This window comes from Megascapheus bottae, chromosome 4, assembly GCF_031878675.1.
Source record: "Megascapheus bottae isolate mThoBot1 chromosome 4, mThoBot2.hap1, whole genome shotgun sequence".
Taxonomy (NCBI): Eukaryota; Metazoa; Chordata; class Mammalia; order Rodentia; family Geomyidae; genus Megascapheus; species Megascapheus bottae.
Window position 1 is genome coordinate 62,993,840 of NC_143512.1, and position 19,818 is coordinate 63,013,657.

The window sequence follows — 19,818 nt, forward strand, 5'->3', positions numbered from 1 at the left end:
GAAGGTCTTTATTTGTTTATCTATTTATTTATTTTAGTTACTCTATTGAGGTTTGAACTCTGAAACTTTGCATTCACCAGCGAGATGCTGTACCACTTGAGCCATGCCTCCTGCCATGTTTTCGATGGTTATTTTCGAAATAGGATCTCACTTTTTACTTGGGCTATAATGGAACACTTTCCTCCTGTTTTTCTTTTCCTTCTCTGAGATGCTAGGCATGTCCTAGCATGCTCGGTCCCCCCACCCACCCACTTCTTCCGTGGAGACAGGAATCTCACAAATGTTTTGTGTGGGCTGGCTTTGAACCACAATCTTACCAAACTGAGCCTCCTGAATAGCTGGGATTGCAGGTGCAAACCACTGCACCAACTGGGTGTTCTATTTGGGACAATGAGATCCTGGGCTTTAAAGAGAGAAGGCACACAACTGTAACTGATGCTTGAGAATAGAAGGCAACGGAATTGGAGAGCCATCAGAAGCCAAGCTTTACCCTTGCTAAACTGTTTCCTTCTCTAACTGCCACTCACCCCAGAAGAGAGAACACAGATGGAAGAGGAAAAGATCCAGAGCAGTGAGGCCTGAAGTAGCATCCGAGCACGGGGACGCCATGGGAGGAGGTTTTCCGCACAACCCCAGGACCATCTTCCGAGGAGAAATGGCCAGCCATACTCAGCATCCAGGGCCCCCAAGGGTGCCAGGTATTTTCTTGTGACTCCATGCCACCTCTTAATGCCCACCATAGGGAACAGGCGATTTCTGGCTGCTGGGTTTTTGCAGTTGCAAAAATACCCACATCACAAGTTACAGAGAGTTGTTGCAATGAGAGTTGGCACAGCAGCTTCCGCCACCAGCCCCTCCTACCCTTCGCCTAGCCCAACAGCCTCTGCTCCTACCCCTCAGAATTCAATGTGTGGTGAGAGTCAAGTTCCCACATCCTGTTGAGCAGGGCCTGGTACTCTCACCAGCCTCTGAGCCGCAGCCGACTGGAACCTGTCACAGCCCATTTGCCACCAAGTAGCGGTTTTGTTAGAGATGGAAGCGTGGATTCCGGGCTGGGGTCAATGAAGCTGTGGAAACCATTTCCCAAGTGTCATCTGTGTGTTCCATCACCTTGAAAGTCAACTCAACTCCGTCCGACAGCCAGTATGTTTAATGCATAGAATTGAGGGAAATGTGCGCCAGCGCTGACTTACTGGAAGGGAGGGTTTGCTGGGGGTGGGGTGGGGGGAGGGTGACTGGGGGGGTAGTAACTGGGAGGGGAGGGAAGAGGGAGTGTTACTGTTGTTGAAGAGGGAAAAGAAACCCAAGTCCCAGTTTTTTAGGTTTCAGTAAGGAAACAGTACACACATTAAGTAGGTTAATTATAATTTATTAAGCACCTAAATGTTTAGATGGTGTTAATGGGGATATTAAAAATAGTTCATTGCCAATTCATTATCCGTATTGGAATTTGCCATGTGCTGTATTTGAGAAAAGTCTTTACACAAGTGCCATATTCTCAGACTGATTCCATTAACCCTAACTTCCCTATGTAATTTCTGCAATAACCCTCTGTCTCTCTGTCTCTGCCTCCTCCCTCTCTTAACTCTATTCCCTTTTCCTAACTTTTTCTTGCTGGGATTAAACACAGGGTTTGCACATTCAAGGCTTACACTACCTCTGAGCTGTATCCTTAGTCCACAAATTTTAGAAAGAAATATCCTTAAAAAAATTCTCTTTCCCAAGTGTTTCAGCTATAACAGTTAAAGGGTGAAAATGTAGCTTTCCATTGTATGTGTGCATGTACATGAGTGGGTGTGTGTGTGTGTGTGTGTGTGTGCATGTGTGCATGCAAATGCACACATGTGTTAGAGGGCTGGCTGTGGGGAACCTAGCTTATATTCTTTAATTTAGACAATGCAAACTAGTTTGTTTGTTTTTATTTTAAAAAAAAAAACCTATCTCTTTGTGAAAGTTTGAACTGACTCTGCATATTTTCACCAACCTCCTTCCTGCTTTAAAGTTTTGCCAGTTTAGCGAAGAACTTTCTGTCTTCTCTCTTTGGGGTAGGCCTTCGGGTCCCTCCTTGACAGAGGGGTGTGCACGCCATCACCTTACTCCTTCCTTCTTCCTCAGGTTCTGCTTGCCATCTTGGAAATCCCAGACAGGACAAGGGCTGGCTTCCTGGATTCTTTTTTCCTTTTTTTGTGAGGCAGCCTTGCAGCCATTGTACCTAGAGTCCTGATGGGAATAACTGAAGCAATGACAGGAACAAGTGATATTCTGTGAAAAGAATCAGTGAGTCAGACCAATTAAGTCATGAATACCAATATTATTTCAACATAGCAATGAAAGAGAAACTCTGTATGTGTATGTGGACACTGATGCAAGGACTTGACCTCAGAGATTGGGCACTATTAGCGCTCTACCATAAGCCATATCCAGCGTTTAAGCTTTTTTTTTTGTGGTGGTGGTGGTTAATCAGAGATAAAAGTCTCACAAACGTTCCTGCCAGGGATGGCTTCAAACCACAATTTTCAGATCTCAGCCTCCTGATTATTGTAGGTGTGAACTATCATACTCAGCTTATCAAGGACCTTTTTTTACCTGCCATAAAGTAAAGGATTTTGTTCTCCTTTCATAATAGCATTCTCAGGAATTATTCAGTCTCCTCTTCTCACTTTAACTGCACAAATGACACAGACACATCTTCCAGAGGGAAAATTTGACTTTGTTATTTTAGATTTATTAGTTAGCTACAGCTCATAGGTTCTTATTTCTTTTGTGCTTTAAAACACATACTGAAGATAAGTCTTTCAAAGCCTGAAACTTAAAAAAAATCTGCAGTTGTAACATTTTATACCATTGGGTTGATATGCAATCTTCTTTTTTGCCAATCCTGGGCTTTGAACTCAGGGCCTGACCTCTGTCCTTGAGCTTTCTCAGGGTAGAGCTCTACTACTTGAGCCACGGTACTACTTCTTATTTAGAGTTCAGACTGTAGTCTATTTTGAAAAACTAAAAGCAGACTTTCTCGTATGATGTCTTCGGTAATTCAAGAGCAGTCTCTCTGAGTGTCACATTTGTAAGCACTATCAACATTCTGGGCTGAGAATTCTTTCTTATGGGAAGGAAGTGGCTCTGCCCACTCTGGGGCAGGAGGTGAAGCAGAATCCTTGGTCTCCACAAATAGCTGCTCTTTTCCCCCTCCCCTACACTGGTCATTTCATTGGAACTTTGTCTCCAGGCATTGCCAAGGACTGGAGGGAGCAGTGAGGGAGGCACACACTGCCCCCAGCTGAGAACTCCTGAACCAGCTGAAGTCCCTAAAGATAGTTAAACATCTCAATACTCACAATAAACCCAAAACAAGTCCCTGACTGCCAATAACTGATAGCATAGTTCAATTTTCCATATAACACTAGGTAGAGGAACTGGTTACAAAAGAACATGTTTTTTGGATGCGAACAGCTTCTTTTTTTAACTTTTTCTCTTTATTTGTTCATTTCTTGCATTTGAAGTACTTTTTGATGACATCCTTGGCCTAAGACTCTTTGTCATCATCCCTAACCATTACCCAACTGCAACCAACCACTTTATGGGGCTTTCCCCCTCGATCCATTTTGCAGAGGCCTACCCACTCCCCTAGTTTTGTTGTTGGTGGTGGTGTCATCGATCTTACTAAGGTAGGTTTGGTGCTCAGCACAAAGGCCTCCACCCACTTGACGTGTTCGGCTCATTGCAGTTGGATGCGAGCATGCAAAGATGTGCTTGGTGCTTGTCTAAGGCTTTGGCAGCTTTGTGGATTCCGTGTGCTAGGCCGTTGTGGATGAGGGTGGTCTTCACACCTCTTGTAGAGCAGCATTAACGGTCATTACACCTGCAGCAGCAATACCGTCCCTTATCCATGGTGGTGGGTTATGGATGGAGCCGAATCTTGAGGGCACCCAGGCCTCTGTCTCCGTGTGACTTGTTGGTGGCAGGGAAAGAGTGAGAACAGTTTCTTGATTATCGGCCTTCTCTTAGCCTTTGTCTGAGACCTTGCTTCGTTCATTGCTTGTATGTAGATTGCTTAAATCAAGAAGATGGCTTTGGGTTTTGACAACACCAAGGGCTTTGGCAAGTATCTCAGTTTATAACAATAAAAAGCACATATAATTCTGAGAAAGGACAAAATATGGGGGGATAGCAAAAGAAATAGATTTCTCTTAAGAGAATTTCTGCAATTATACCTGTACAATTCTACAGAAATATACATGAATGGTTTGAACTAAGCCTCTAAGCCTCATATCATTATGTAACTAGTGAAGATAATGATGAATTGCTACAAAAGACTTGGGGTTTATATGCAATCTTCTTTAGAGTTCAGCGTGTAGTCTATTTAAAACTTACCTTTATCCAGGGCCAGGAGTTCGACCTAGAGGTAGAGTGCTTGCCTAGCATGCACAAAGACCCGGGTTCAATTCTTCGGTACCACATACATAAAAAAAACCAGAAGTGGTGCTGTGGCTCCAGTAGTAGAGGGCTGGCCTTGAGCTGCAGGGCTCAGGGACAGTTCCCAGGCTCAGAGTTCAAGCCTCTCTACCAAAAAGCAAACAAACAACAACAAAAAAAAACATGAAAAAGAAGTCTTTTGCTCTTTTTCATTTTAGAGATGAGTATAAGTTAGAGTGGTTAAGAAAAAAGCTAGGTCACGAAATTAGTAAGAGCCAAAGTATGAACCTCACTCTGTGTCTTCTGTGACTGTAATCTGGATGCTTCAGGGCCTCTGGATCCTGGGTTGATGCCAATCTACAACTTCCACATTCTTTAAATTAAATGCATGACCTGGACAAAGGGGCAGGGTAATTTAAGGGGCATTCCCCACAAACTCCAAGATTGTGACATTTCTAGAACAAAGCAGAATTTGGTTTCCTTCCTAAGGCAGTGAGAGAGGCAGACAGGGTGAGCATTAAGGTTTCTCTTCTCTAATAAGATAAATATAGGAAATCTTAAGTGCTGATAATCTTTAATATGTGTTACTCACTTATAATATAAACTCATTTAATTTTTCTAATCCCTATAAGTGGGCATTATTAAACCTATGATGAAGATACAAAAGTTAGTTTATGTCCCATGCCCACAATCGAATAGCTAATAAAATTCAAACCAAGCCACCTGGCTCCGGGCTACCTGACTCCTGAGTCTTTGCAAGATGCTAAAAATGATAGATCTAGAATGTGAACTATTTCAAAATACAGAAAAAATTTAGAAAAAAAATCAATCAACCTCAGAAATAGACTTTGTTCCAGGTGGGAACAGTATATTTTGTTGTCCTAGGGCTTGAATTCAGGGCCTGGGCACTGTCCTTGGATACTTTTTGCTCAAAGCTAGTGCTCTGCCACTTGAACTATAGCACAATTTCCAGCTTTTCCTGTGTATGTAGTATCAATCAGTAAATAGAACCCAGGGCTTCCTGCATGCTTAGGCAGCACTCTGCCACTAGGCCCCATGAACAGTATTTTTGTTTTGTTTTTGTTTTTATATTTGGTGCTTTTTATGTGTGCTAGGGAGTTTTCACCCTAGGGCCTTGCCTGTGCTTGGTATATGATTTACTACCAAGTTCTGCCCTCTGCCCTGGCAGTGGGGACTTCTTTATGCTTCTCATGTTAAAGTTTCTGAGTTTGTGATTGAGAGCCCTGGAGACTTAGAGGGGACAGGCCTCCCTTCTCCTGTCTCCTCCTCTACCCCCACACTCTCTCCTGTTCTGTTGTCTTCACATCTGTCACCTTGAGGGACTTACTTCTTGAGGATTTGAGGAAATCATGGGGATAGAAAATTGGTGAATGGGGGCCAGTAGTTTGGCCTAGTGGTAGAGCACTTGTCTAGCATGCACCAAGACCCTGGTTCAATTCCTCAGTACCACATACATAGAAGTCAGAAGTGGTGCTGTGGCTCAAGTGGTAGAGCACTAGGCTTGAGAAAGCCAAAGGACAGTGCTCAGGCCCTGAGTTCAAGCCCCGGGACTGACAGAAAAGAAAAACAAGAAAGAAAAAAAATAAAATTGGTGAAGGGAGGAAAGCTAGAACATAAGATCTTAGAAAATAATATTTTGATACAGGGGAATAAACTAATGATGCAAAATGCAAGCTAGAAACTGATGCTTTCACTAGAATTTTCCCCTCTGACCTAAGTCTTTCATCACCACCCTGAAACTACTTATTTCCTAGAGCTTAATAAGGAGAAGAACTCCTGCCCATTTCTCCTCAAGTCAGTATGCAAAGTATTTTAGTTCCATGCCAGCCTTCAAATTCCTTAAGTGCATCTTAGAACCACGAGGGTGCCAGGCCCTGGGATAGGTGTTACTGAGAGCCAGAAAAGAATGAGATCGTTTTTGGATTTTTGAGGCCTTTAGAGGCCTCAATCTGCATGGAAGCCTTTCAATCTATTACTTAATGGTTTCTTTATATGAAGATCGTGTTGGAGTTGAGGCGGGCATCTTATAAATTTTATCTTAATGTGCAGAGAACATGGCGGTTGGCATTTGCATGTTGCAGTGATGAGCTGAGGTTCTACTTGTAGACTAAGAGTCAAAGCAAGTTCCACTATTCCTTTCATGGAGCCCACCTGCCGTTCATTTCACCCTCAATTTCCTTTCCTGTGAAATGGACTTAAATGCTGCCATTCTGCTGCCAGGTCTGCAAAAATGAGATGGGACAATACAGAAGAGTTCACACATCTTCAGTCTATAGTGGGTCCTAAAATGTGTTTTCAGACAGTTTAAGATAAAGGCGATTGTCATGGTGATATATAGACATAGGTACACATAAAGATGCTTATATTTACTTGTGGATTTCTCTTAGAGACAGGATCTGATTTATGCAGTCTGAGTTGACACTGAATTTGGGGCTGGGATTTCAGGTGTATGTCACCAGGCTCAAATTTCAAATATTTCTAAAAGAATTAGAAAAATAATAACTACTCTGCTTTTGAGACATAGACCAAGAATCCAGTGGTATCTCCTAAAGAAAATGAGACTGAGAATGAAAATTGTACATTTACTTTCTTTGCTAAGTAATAGTTTCATCCTGAACAAAGGAGGCAGAGATCATTAACAAAACCTTGAAGAATGAGTGATAAATGGCAGTATAAGGGGCCGGGAGTTTGGCCTAGTGGTAGCGTGCTTGCTTAGTATGCACGAAGACCCAGGTTCGATTCCTCGGTACCACATACATAGCAAAAAAGCTGGAAATGGTGCTGAGGCTTAAGTGGTAGAGCTCTAGCCTTGAGAAAGTCCAAGGACAGTGCTCAGGCCCTGAGCTCAAGCACAGGACTGGCAAAAAAAAAATGGCAGTATAAATTAAATAGTGGAGGAACAGAAGTCTCCAACAAGACATCCTGCCCTGGCCTTGCTCCTTACTCTCTTGGCTGCAAACATCCACTCTATCTTAGCAGCACCAACTTTAAAAACAAGCATACTACAAGTTTAGATACAGTGGAACCATTAGAACTCAATATTAGTCATTTAAAAGCTATACTCTACTATTCACTTATAAGAACTTAGTAATGTGTGCTATCCTCTCTGACAGCAAATAGACTTTAAAATCGTGGAAACTCTCACCACGCACAGCAGTGCGGAGCACAGCCGGCTCTGGGGAAGGCAAGTAACCTCACTGCACAGAAGAGCTCACTCTCTTCTCTCAAGTGCCCTTTCCACTTCACATAGCCCATTGGCCACCATAGAAGAAGGCGTCCAATATGTTTTCAGATGAAACACAAATTGGAAAATATCAAATCAGAGTAAATCCAACTAAATAGCTAGAGAAACAGTGAGAGGAAAGAAGCAGGGAGGGACGGCTGGCACTTAGGCAAAAAATGAGCAAATCACGGTAAGATGACCAAAAAAACCAAAGAATATGCACAACGGGTACCCGCCCCGTTCAAGAAACTCTTACACACTTACTTTGCCACAGAGGAACTCGAGTGTTAACCAATCCACAATGCTGGGGGCCTCAAACCAGGAAGTCCGTTAAAGGTGTAGCATTTTAAACTGTGCAAATGAGACTTGGGCTCTCAGCTGGTTTTTGTTCCCTGTGCTTGTAGGATGGGAAAGCAGATGTGAAGTCTCTCATGGCGAAGTTTAATACAGGGAGTAATCCGACAGAGGAAGTCTCAGTCAACAACCGACCCTTCAAAATCCCAGGGCAAAACTCACCTTCGGGAATCCAGGCCAGAAAAAACTTATTCAACAACCAAGGAAATGCTACCCCTCCCACAGGATCCGGCACCGTGCCCAAGTTTGGGACCCAAAAGCCACCTTTGGCAATGAAACCTACTATTGAGGAAAAGCCTGACAAGGAGCCCAAACCCCCATTTTTAAAGCCAAGTGGAGGGGGTCAAAGATTTGGAACATTGACAAGCCCAGCCACCAGAGAACCCGAGGTAAAAGTGGGATTTCTGAAACCTGTAGGCCCCAAACCCATCAATATGCCCAAAGAAGATCCCAAACCTGTGTTTCCCCGACCTGCGGGAAATAAGCTGACACCGCACAGTGGGAACCAAAACCAAGACTTAAAGACACCAGGCTCCAAGCCGGGGCCTCCTCTTCCAGCTCCAGAAAATGAACCAAAGCAAACATTCCCAAAGTTGGCTGGAGCTAAAAGCAAATTTATGCCGGCATCACAAGATGCTGACCCCAAGCCCGTTTTCCCCAAACCTGCTTTTGGCCAGAAGGCATCCCTGAGTCCTGAGGAAGCCCTGGAAGATGACAGATCCACCAAGAAAGGCCTTCCAGTACCTCTGGGAGTTAAGCCCAAAGTGAGCCCTTTAAAACCAGGAAGGGAAGATCCAGAAAATAAGGACCATGGGGCTGACATATCGAATTCACCATTTCCTGGAGTTGTTCTGAAACCTGCTGCAAGCAGAGGAAGCCCAGGACTCTCTAGAAATGGAGAAGAAAAGAAAGAAGATAGGACAATAGAAGCTACCAAGAATATCTTCCTGAGCAAAATCCACCAGGAGGATGCAGCCTTGGGGCCTACTCCTGCCAAGTCTCCTAAGGCCCCTTCCAAGCTGACAGTGGGGAAGCCATGGGCTCAAAGCCAAGAGAAGGAGAAGGGAGACAAGAATGCTACAACCCCAAGGAAGAAGCCATTGCCTCCCTTGTCTAGCTTGGGTCCACCTCCGCCAAAACCTAGCCGACCACCCCATGTTGACCTGACAAAATTCCGGAAAGCTGATTCTGCAAACAGTAAGTTGTTTTCTCATTCATCCAGCTTCTGAGGGAAAGTTGAGAGCAAGGAAAAATTCCATAATGTACCCGCCGTGTGCATGCGATGAGTTTTCTTTGGCACTTTTTTCCTTTGGTATGGGAGCTCTGAGGAAGTAGGAAGTCTGAGGTCTCTGTAACATTCTGTGAGAAAATGCCTTGGTGGGCTGGGTTTTTCAAGGGGAAGGGGGCGGCTGAGGAAGGAAATACACCCATTTGATTGATGAAGTGGTTCTGCTTAACGATAAGCATTGTATTTACTTCCTTAGTTGGATCTTATTTCTGTTGAATGGCATTGAAGTGTTACCCTAAACCAAAAAAAATTAAGCAGAAAAATAAGCAAACTTTCAAGTCACCAGTTTTCAAGGTGAAAACAACTATTTGGGGGAGGATTTTGTTGTTATTTTCTTTTGTTTTAAAGTCATTTTATATTTGGTGGAATAAAGTTAGCTAATTTTTTTTTGAGTTAACACCCTGCATCATAATGACAAGAGCTCTTCCATGCCTGGAAGATAAATACCTTTGGCAAACAATGTGCACTTGAAGTGCAACTATGGTATATTGTGACATAGGAAAAAGATGCTTGTACATGACTGTATCACTATGGACTCTACTTGTCTCCTTACAAAATTATAGTCTCATTAAAGCACCTTGGCCAAACAGTTGCTTTTCACTTTTTCTCTGTGAAGCCAGATTTCAATAGGTCCTCTTCCTGAGATCAGTGTAGTCCTTGCTGGGTGATCAAATCTTATATTTAGAAAGCAAACTTTGAAGCCTTAGCACGACTGCATTTTCTAGCATCAATTGTACACCACAGAGTATGTCTCCTCTTCATGTCGCATTTTGTGTTTCTGCTAATTTGTCTATCAGAACTGTTATTTATGCAAGAATCTCAAAAAGCTCCCTTAATTCTTCTGTACTTCAGATTTAAAAATTAACCATTATAACCTCCCCTGTAAACTGTGTAGCCACGCCAGCGAAATGGTTCTGTGAGTCAGCTGATATCTCCTGGCGTTATCTCCCACATCCTCCATCCTTGTTTTCAGTCTTCTTCCAGGTTCAATTGGTAACTGACAATGTGGTGTCAGTAGCAGGTTTTAGGTGAATTTGAGCAAAGGCCACAGGAATCCTCTGTTGGACTCTGTGGGCCTGACAAATCAATGCCTATTGATTCTCAGTAGAGTGGAAGTACAGGCCCTTCTCCTCTTTCTCCTCCCCTCCACAGACATTTTCCTCTCCTCTGCTCCCTTCCTGAAGCCCAGCCACTGAACACAGTGCTCCATTCTCAGCCTCTGAATGCAGCCTGTTCCTCCTCCTCTTCTCTCCCACAAATGAAAATTCAATCCTTCTTAATATAAACTGCCTTAATTTCATGTCATGATAAAGCAACCTTATTTATGACTTCAGCTTCTAAATAGTGCCCTTTTAAAATATTCCCTTTTTTGCTTTCTTGATTTTTTTTTTTTGCAGTACTGGGGTTTGAACTCAGGCCCTAGACTGTCTCTTAGCTTTCTTTACTCAAGGCTGGTATTCTGTCATTTGAGCCACAGTTTCACTTCTAGATTTTTGATGTAAATTTTTATTTATTTTATTTTATTATTTTAAAAAAGTGTTGTTGGTTATAGGGATTGAAATCTGGGCCTGGGCACGGTCCCTGAGCTCTTCAACTCAAGGATATAGCCCTATCCCTTGAGCGACAGCACCACTTCTATTTCCAGATTTTTGTTGATTGATTGAAATAAGATTCTCTTGGATTTGCCCAAGCTAACTTCAAACTATGGTCATCAGATCTCATCTTTCTGCATAGGGAAAATTACAGATATGAACCTCTGGTGCCACGTTGCATTTGCCTTTTTCTAAAAGTATTACATGTCCTAAACAGAAAACTGTATTCTAGTTGTAACAGCATTGGCTAGAAAATGGTACACAGTGAAGAAAATGTCACCTTGAGTTCCAGTCTGCCATGTTGTCTTACCAGCTCCTTTCCTGTAGAAAAAGACTTTTCTTCTGAAAAGCAATGTGTCCATGATTTCTTTTACATTTATGTAAGAAGAATAAATATTAATCCCCTCATGTCATGTGCAAAAATGTTCAGGAAGTAGACTGTAAAATGCAATGCTTTCTTGCTCTCTGATTTATTTGTTGGTTGGTTGTTGAGGGGTTTTCATTCTTGGTGTGTGGTATGGTGTGGGTGGGTATATGTGTGTGCTTGAAGGTCATGGTGTTAGGGGTTGAATCCATGGTATGTAATACTATGATAGTGAGATGAAGAGCTGGAAAATAATTAAATTTCTGTTGTAACTGAATAGAAAGTTCTGAGATTTTACTTATCATCCCAGAGTATGTAAGTAAAATTGTATTAAATATTCAGACACATTCACATGGGGCATATTTGCAGTCTTTAGATGAATGAAGACTTCACGGGTTCATTAAATATAATTATCTCCGTCATTCCACAGTGAGTGGAGGCACAGAGATATGACTTACCCAAAGTCACACATCCAAGATTAAAATCTAAATCTAAATCTACATAATTATGTTTAATGTATATTATTGTATAAACATAGTCTATAGTATATGTATATATTGAAATTTTTCCAGTAAGAGTGCTTGAACTCAGGGCCTGAGCACTCTCCTTACGCTTTCTCAAGGCTACCACTTGAGCCACAGCACCATTTCTGGCTTTTTCTATGTATGTGATACCCAGGAGTCAAACCCCAGTTTTGTGCATGCTAAGCAAGCACTCTATCACTAGGCCAAACTCCTAGCACTATACTGAAGTTTTATCTACCATCACAAATGCATGCACACAAGTGTTCATATTTTTTTTTTGCCAGTCCTGGGCTTGAGCTCAGGGCCTGAGCACTGTCCTTGGACTTTCTCAAGGCTAGAACTCTACCACTTGAGCCTCAGCACCACTTCCGGCTTTTTCTATGTATGTGGTACCAAGGAATTGAACCCGGGTCTTCGTGCATGCTAGGCAAGCACTTTAACCACTAGGCCAAACTCCCAGCCCCAAGTGTTCATATTTTTAAAGGACTCTTTAATTCCCATAGTGGTCTTCTCTTTTTTGTCCCTTTTTATTTATGTTTTTCTTTTCTTTTGCTTGCCCTATGGCTTGAACTCTGGACCTGGGCTGTGTCCCTGAGCTTCTTTTTGCTCAAGGTTAGCATTCTACCATTTAAGCCACAGTGCCACTTATGGCTTTTTTGAGTAGTTTATTAGAGATAAGAGCACCAGCATCCAGCTCTGAAGTGATTTTCTAAACAAGGTCTCTCTTTGTAGGACAGGCCAGTCTACTCAAGATTCTACTCTTAGAATCCCCCAAATATGTGTGTGTGTCCATCACACCTAGCTCAAAGTTATCCTTCTAATAATCATAATAACTCATCAAGTAGAATGAATTTATCTTAAACCCAGTTGCAGTAGCTAAGTTATTAATTTTGAATATTAATAATACAGACACTAATGTAAGAACTATTTGTCATTTAACAGATTTCAGAGTCAGCAGAGTTAGGTTTTAAGCATCATTAGTATAGCTACATGACATTAAGAAAATTGCTTTACTTCTTTCTTCTTCAGTGTCTTTATTCTAAAGAAATTGAATACCTGGGCATAGTGATATGCACTTATCAGCTCAGCTAGGATTCAAGAGGCTGAGATCCAGAGGATCATGGTTTCAGTAACACACGCCTGACATTCAACACAACTGGAAGCCTTACATAGGAAGATCAGTGTCCAGTCTGGCGAGGGCAAAAGGTGAGACCCTCCCTCAAAAGAATCAGAACAAAATATGTTAGGGGCATGATTCAAGAGGTAGAGTGCTTGCCTAGCAAGTGTGAACCCCTAAGTTCAAATATCAGTCTCACTAAGAAAAGACAGAGAAGGAAAAGAAAGGAGATCAAAAGAGCCAGGCCAGATGGCTGCTATCCAAAGACTGGAATCATCAGGGTAGTTTTTCAAGATCACTGCTTCCAGACAGCATTTGTCTTCCCCATTAACTTCAGTTTGGAAGAAATAAAAAGAGAAATTTCCTAATTTCCTGTGGATCATGATAGCTCATAGCTACTAGATTAGCAGTTTCCAGAAACAAACAAACAAACAAACTTTTATATCTGCAGCCAGAGACCCTGAAGGTCTGGGCATAACCCACAGCCAGGCATCAATGGCTTATGCTTGTAATCATATTTACTCAACAGGCTGAGATCCAAGGGATCAAAGCTAGCCCGGGAAAACAATCTGAGAGACTTGCTTCTCCAGTTAACAAGAAAAAAGCTGAAAGTAGAGCTATAGCTCACATGTCTATCTTTGAGTGAAAAGAAAAGTCAAATGAGAGTAAGAGACCTTGAGGTTGTGCCCCCAAGAAGAGCACAATAAATAAATAAACGAATACATTATCCAGCATATATGACACCTAAAGAATTCTCATGGTCTTCAGTTAAAATGGGGGTTTGTTTGTTGGATTATAATTAATACCATGAGCTCCATTAAAAGAAAGACTAGTCTGCTAACCAGTTTCTTATTTGGAATACCACTACAGTAGAATCTATTCCTTTGATTTATTCCCCAACAAAAACCTATTTTTATCACAATTTAGTTTCTCCCAAATTTATTGATATGCAATTTTAATATTCTTTAATGCTTAGCAATTACCTTTACAAACTGAATAACTTCTGATTACACATATAACTAGCCCACTCCCTTGTAAACTCTGCTTCCTGAATGCAGACCTAAGACCTCTTTTCCCTAAGAGTCATTTAAGAATACGAAGACCTCAACTTATAAAAACATTCCAAACATCAAAATCTTCTCTAAACTAACCATTCCTTTGGTTTCCTTTGGGCTCCGGGTTCATGCAAGGACTTTCTCAAGCATCCTAGAAGGCCTCCCTAGCGAAGTCTGGGTTCTGAAGAGCCCCAAGCCCAACTATTGGTTTGTGTGTAGGAGTTACTGAAAAACTGCTGGGAAATATTCAAGTGAACTGTTTGTTTTGTTTTGTTTTGTTTTCTAGTCTTGTTCTTTTTTCTATTTTCTTTTTTTCTGTGGAGTTTGAACTCAGGGACTGGTAGCTGTCCCTGAGTTTTTTCACTCAAGACTAGTGCTTTACCTCTTTGAGCCACAGTACCACTTTGAGCCACAGTGCCACTTGTGATTTTCTGATAATAAACTGGAGTTTAAAGTTCACTGGCATTCCTACCTTAGCTGGCTTCTAACTGTGATCCTCAGATCTCACAGCCTCCTGAATAGTTAGGGTTACAGGCAGGAGCTACAGGGGCCCAGCGAATCTTGTTCTTAACACTAAAGAGAAAACAAGGCCAAGTTTTCCCTATGCTAACTTTAAAAATGATTCATGACACACTTCGACAGTTGCAGAGATAAGGCCAGAGTCCTAGACAGAACTAATGGAAAATTAAAACTATTACTTAGCCCCTACCTCATTCTAGACTTATAACATCAACTAATCCAATCTATAGCATCTTGACATCAAAAAATGCCTGGGGTCCAGGAGTTTGACCTAGTGTTAGAGTGCTTGCCTAGCATGCACAAAGACCCGGGTTCGATTCCTTGGTACCACATACATAGAAAAAAGCCAGAAGTGGTGCTGAGGCTCAAGTGGTAGAGCTCTAGCCTTGAGACTAGTGCTCAGACCCTGAGCTCAAGCCTAGGACTGGCAAAAAAAAAATGCTTGGATTGAAATAAAAGAGTAACATGTTGGGCTGTTTCCAATTGCAAGTAACTTATTTCTAGACATAGGTAAGATTTTTTTCCACATTCCTTAAAGTTGTTGCCTTTCTCTTTCCCTTCATTATAATTTGATAAATAATATTGTGTGTGTGTGTGTGTGTGTGTGTGTGTGTGTGTGTGCACATGCATGCACATGTACTGGAGCTTGAACTCAGGGCCTTACATTCTTGTATAGATTTTTGCTTGAGGCTAGAGCGCTGTCACTCCTAGTTCCCGCCTTTTGCTGGTTTGTTGGAGATAAGAGTCTCTCAGATATTTCTGCTCTGGCTGGCTTTGAACCAGGATCTTCAAATCTCAACCTCCTAGGTAGGCAGGATTTCAGGGTAAGCCTCCAGCACTTGTCAACAGGAAGGAGTACATGCCTGTAATCCCAGCTGATCAAGAGGTGGAAGGAGGAGAATCAAGATTTCAAGGCCAGCACTGAAAATGGTAAAAGCGAAAACTTATTGAAAAAAAAATGGAGTAGGAGAAAAAGAAGGAGGAAGAACCTTCTCAATACTTGCCCAGCGTGTCAAAAACCTAGACTCAATCCCCAGCACCACATAAAAGAAAAGGACATGTTAGAAAAACATTTCCCAATCGGGGCTGTTTCAGGACACTAGAAATCAGAGCAAAGCCCTCCAGTTCACACACTGGAAGTTTAACTTGCATAAGTAACAAGACCATCCCTGCTTTGTTCAAGGCTCTTCTTCTCCAGATGACTCGAATGCACTGTGTGGCTTGCATCTGTTCTTTATTCCTAACTCTAGTCGGAGCCCTTTTTGGTCCCTGGGAAGGCAGTTTTTCCTAAAATACCTAAATCTTCATTGTAGTCTAGCTTGAAGTGCCCAAGGAACCACTTACCGGGGACCAGCTTACTTGGACTGAGCAGTATACGTCTGTTTAATCCTTTTGTATAAATCCAAACTTCCTCATTTTTCTTTTGTGTATATGTGTGTGCTGTTCTTGGGGCTTGAACTTAGGGCCTAGGTTCTATCCCTCAGCTTTTCATGTTCAAGGCTAAGATTCTATCACTTGACCCACAGCTCCGCTTACAGCTTTTTATCTGTTTGTTTTTGTCCTTAATTGGAAGTAAATCTCATAGGCATTCCTGCCTGAACCAAGGTCCTCACATCCCAGTCTCCTGAATAGTAGGATTATGACTGGCACCCGATTAGCATTTCCTCTTTTAAAATTTATGTCAAGACTTAGGAGTTATCCCTACATGAGACCCTGCTCCCTGCTTTGTCTCTTCTGTATCTCCTCTCTGCTAAGAAGAACCTGCTCCTCCGCCCAACTCTTTTCTCTAGAACAGTTTCCTGCTTCATATCCCAACTGCGTCTTTGAGACACTTTTTATGTAATTTTTCCTTTTCATATGATTTCATTATCCCTTTGATAAGCAATTTGCATGGCTTCTCTTTTAAAATTCTGGCACTGAATTGCATTGTGGAGAAGTGTGAGCCGAGCCTGAATTTCTCCCCCTGAAAATGGTTTGTCTTTCTGTTTGGATCCTCAGCAAAAAAAAAATCTTTGTCCTTTAAGGTTTAGAAACCAGCCTGGGCATGTCTATGTCAATCATTCTCTCAGCAGTTATTTCCTGAGATGACTTGCCTCTGTGTTCCCCAGCTCCCAGCGACTTTCTGATCCATATACATAGCGGTTGGATCTGGAAAATGTTTGACAAGCACATCTACAAATTCTAATCCTCTATGATGAATTTGTCTTTCCCTGAATATTGCTGTCAAAGGGCTCTTGGGTAGAATGAATCCTAGTTGTACAGATCTGAAGGACTCGATTCCATTTTGAGATCTCATTCTGGAGCCTCTACCAGGGTAAGACAAATTTTGGTGTTGGATTTACTTCTACCTCTCCTGTGAGCTGCTTGAGATATGTATGTCTTTGATGTTTAAGGGTTTCCATTCACCTTCTCAGGGTTGTTTATTCACCCAACAGTCTACTTCAGCAACATGGCATCTGTAAAGAGACTTCACAGAATTTCTTTTTCCTGGTCCTTTCTCCAAAGACTTTTGGGAACTAGAGACGAGGTAGGGAACTAGATCCTCCTCTGGCAACAAAAGTTTCTATTTCTTCCAATACCCTGTACTTTTTAAATTTAGTCTTTATTATCTTTAGTATTTTACATTATCTTTAATATACTTTTTTATTAAAGAATTTATTAACATTGATTTTTACATCATTTAATATACTTTTTATTTTTAAGTAGTTGTGTAAAAGAGTTACCAGTAAACAAGTCAGTTTGTAAGTACAACGCATCTTAATCAATGCACTTTTTTTTTTTTGCCAGTCCTGGGCTTGAGCTCAGGGCTTTGAGCACTGTCCTTGGACTTTCACAAGGCTAGCACTCTACCACTTGAGCCTCAGCACCACTTCTGCCTTTTTGCTATGTATGTGGGGCACCGAGGAATCAAACCCAGGTCTTCGTGCATGCTAGGCAAGCACTCTACCACTAGGCCAAACTCCCGGCCCCATCAATGCACTTTTTAAAGTTTATTCATGAGGTTAATTTTTCTTTCCCCTTTCTTATGAGGTGATTGCATAGTGAGATTTTCAGGGGTTTTTGTTGTTGTTGTTGTTGTTTTCATGGTACTAGTCTTGGGGCTCAAATTCAGGGCCTGGACACTAAATTTAAGCTGAGATGTGAGGATTCAGATAGGACTACATAAACAACCTGTACTCAGCAAGACTGGGGGTTTTTGTTGTTGTTGTTTTTGTTGTTCTTTGTTTATCATGCTATATTTTTAATCTGTTAACGGGAGGAGAGACAACCTTCAGGTTCTCTCTCTAATTTTTTAATAATACATAAGAACAATTTACTTGTAACGGGGATTAGCAATATTTCCAAAAAGAGTCATCAAATTACCCCCTTTATAAAGAAGAAAGGAAATTGCCAGAGTCTCCATCCTATGCCTTATGTCAAGGTCATGACCAAGGACACTCATTGTAGATCATTCAGACAATTACCCCGACCATTCGACTACTCTGAGGAGTCTTGAGCACAGTAGAAGTGGAACAGAGGAAAGTCCTGCTACTAATGGCTGCTGGACTTCTGTCATGGTGATAGGGTCTCCAGTCTGCCCGCCACTAACATTTATATTTTCTTTTTTTTTTTTTTTTGCCAGTCCTGGGCTTGAGCTCAGGGCCTGAGCACTGTCCTTGGACTTTCTCAAGGCTAGAGCTCTACCACTTGAGCCTCTTCCAGCTTTTTTCTATGTATGTAGTACAGAGAAATTGAACCTGGGTCTTTGTGCATACTAGGCAAGCACTCTACCACTAAGCCAAACTCCTGGCTTGCCACTAACATTTAAATGCCTGAGGTCAGTCCTAGTTTTGTCAGTCAAACAGTATACTCCTAGAGTAAGGGATAAACAGAACATAAATGGATGAATGAGCCATAAAAAAAGAAAGATTTCCCTCCCTAAAGGCCAGGCTGTGAAAGAGGCGAATTCTTCTCTTCACCACCTACACTGCTTTGCCATTGAAAAGACCTCTTGGTATGTTTCAGTTCTGGTTCTTCGCTTCATACTGAATGTGTCCTTCAATTTTCTTCTTGCTCACACAGTAGCTATTCTTCCATTTGTCTTAGTTCAATAGTAATTGACACTTGACAATTAACTTACAAGGAAAGCTGTCTGTATAACAATATTCACTGTCACAAAATAGACTCTCACTTTTCTCAGTTATGAGGTCAGAAATTCCTATGAAACACAGTTTAAGGAACACTATAAAATTTATCCCCTTGTGAGAACTCTTCCTGTAGTCAACAGAATGAAACTGATGCCTTTTAAGCAGCTAAAAAGATGTAGGGAAATACTGCTGAAATGAATGACATATATCACATTAGATGAAATTTTTGTGGCATCAAAGTTATGACCATTTATATTATATAAACAAATGATTTAATAATGACTAACCTACCCTCTAAGTGTGAAATGTATTATGAGATGCTTTTTAGTCTATACAATCATATTATATCATTTTTTTCTGCTAGTTGTGGAGCTTGAACTCAGGGCCTGAGCACTGTCCTTGGACTTTTCTCAAGGCTAGAGCTCTACCCTTGAGCCTCAGCACCACTTCCAGCTTTTTTTTTCCTATGTATGTGGTGCCGAGGAATCAAACCTGGGTCTTTGTGCATGCTAGGCAAGCACTCTACCACTAGGCTAAACTCTCAGCCCCTCATTTTTAAATTATTTAAAGTATTAAGATGAAAGTGCAGGTTTTTTTTTCAAGAAAGGAATGCAGTCTGAAAACAAAAGTTTGATAATCACCCAGGCTTTGGTGGCTCATACCTGTAATCCTTGCTACTCAGGAGTCTGAGCTCCAAGGATCATGGTTCAAAGCTAGCCCAGGCAGGAAAGTCTGTTAAACTTTTTTCTGCAAATAATGAATGAATGAATGAATAACTGATAGAAATGGGACTGTGGCTTAAGTGGTAGAGCCCTAGCCTTAAGCAAAAATAGCTTGGACACAGCCCATAGGCCCTAAGTTTAAGCCCCAGGACCAGCACACACACAAATAAAATGATAAACAACTAACTGTATGAATCTAATGATGAAATAAACTCTTCTAATTTATTTTACTTGTACTTACACAGCTCAAAAGATTGTACAAATAAATGCAATGTTTATACACTAGACAGAGATGTCTTTCTTCATATAGACTATTAAAACAATTTCCAAGCCAAATCATAAGAAACTGTCTTTTATGGGGCTAGATTTTCAGGATATGTATGTGGAATTCTTTGCTTTAATTAGAACTACTTCTGATATGATGTGTTCACAAGCTAAAAATTGTACCTTGTTGTATATGTTCCTTATTTAAAAAAAAATGAAATTGACTTCTCTAAAC

General features: G+C 41.4%; 1 protein-coding gene and 1 pseudogene across 3 annotated transcripts in view; one reads left to right on the forward strand and one right to left on the reverse strand.

Annotated features, from left to right (window-relative positions):
* The first annotated feature begins 980 nt into the window (after positions 1 to 980).
* The window catches only part of Fyb1 (FYN binding protein 1), a 96,005-nt gene continuing 77,167 nt past the window's right edge, over positions 981 to 19,818 (forward strand). For 2 of the 3 annotated variants that reach the window (XM_090332022.1, XM_090332023.1), the window contains exons 1-2: positions 981 to 1,143; positions 8,062 to 9,208. In XM_090332022.1, coding sequence (XP_090188148.1) covers positions 8,089 to 9,208 — 1,120 coding nt within the window. In that variant the 5' untranslated portion in view covers positions 981 to 1,143; positions 8,062 to 8,088. The remainder of the gene's footprint in view (positions 1,144 to 8,061; positions 9,209 to 19,818) is intronic. The other variant, XM_090332024.1, reaches the window with a different exon arrangement.
* LOC150064558 (small ribosomal subunit protein eS12 pseudogene) lies at positions 3,204 to 4,069 on the reverse strand (annotated as a pseudogene).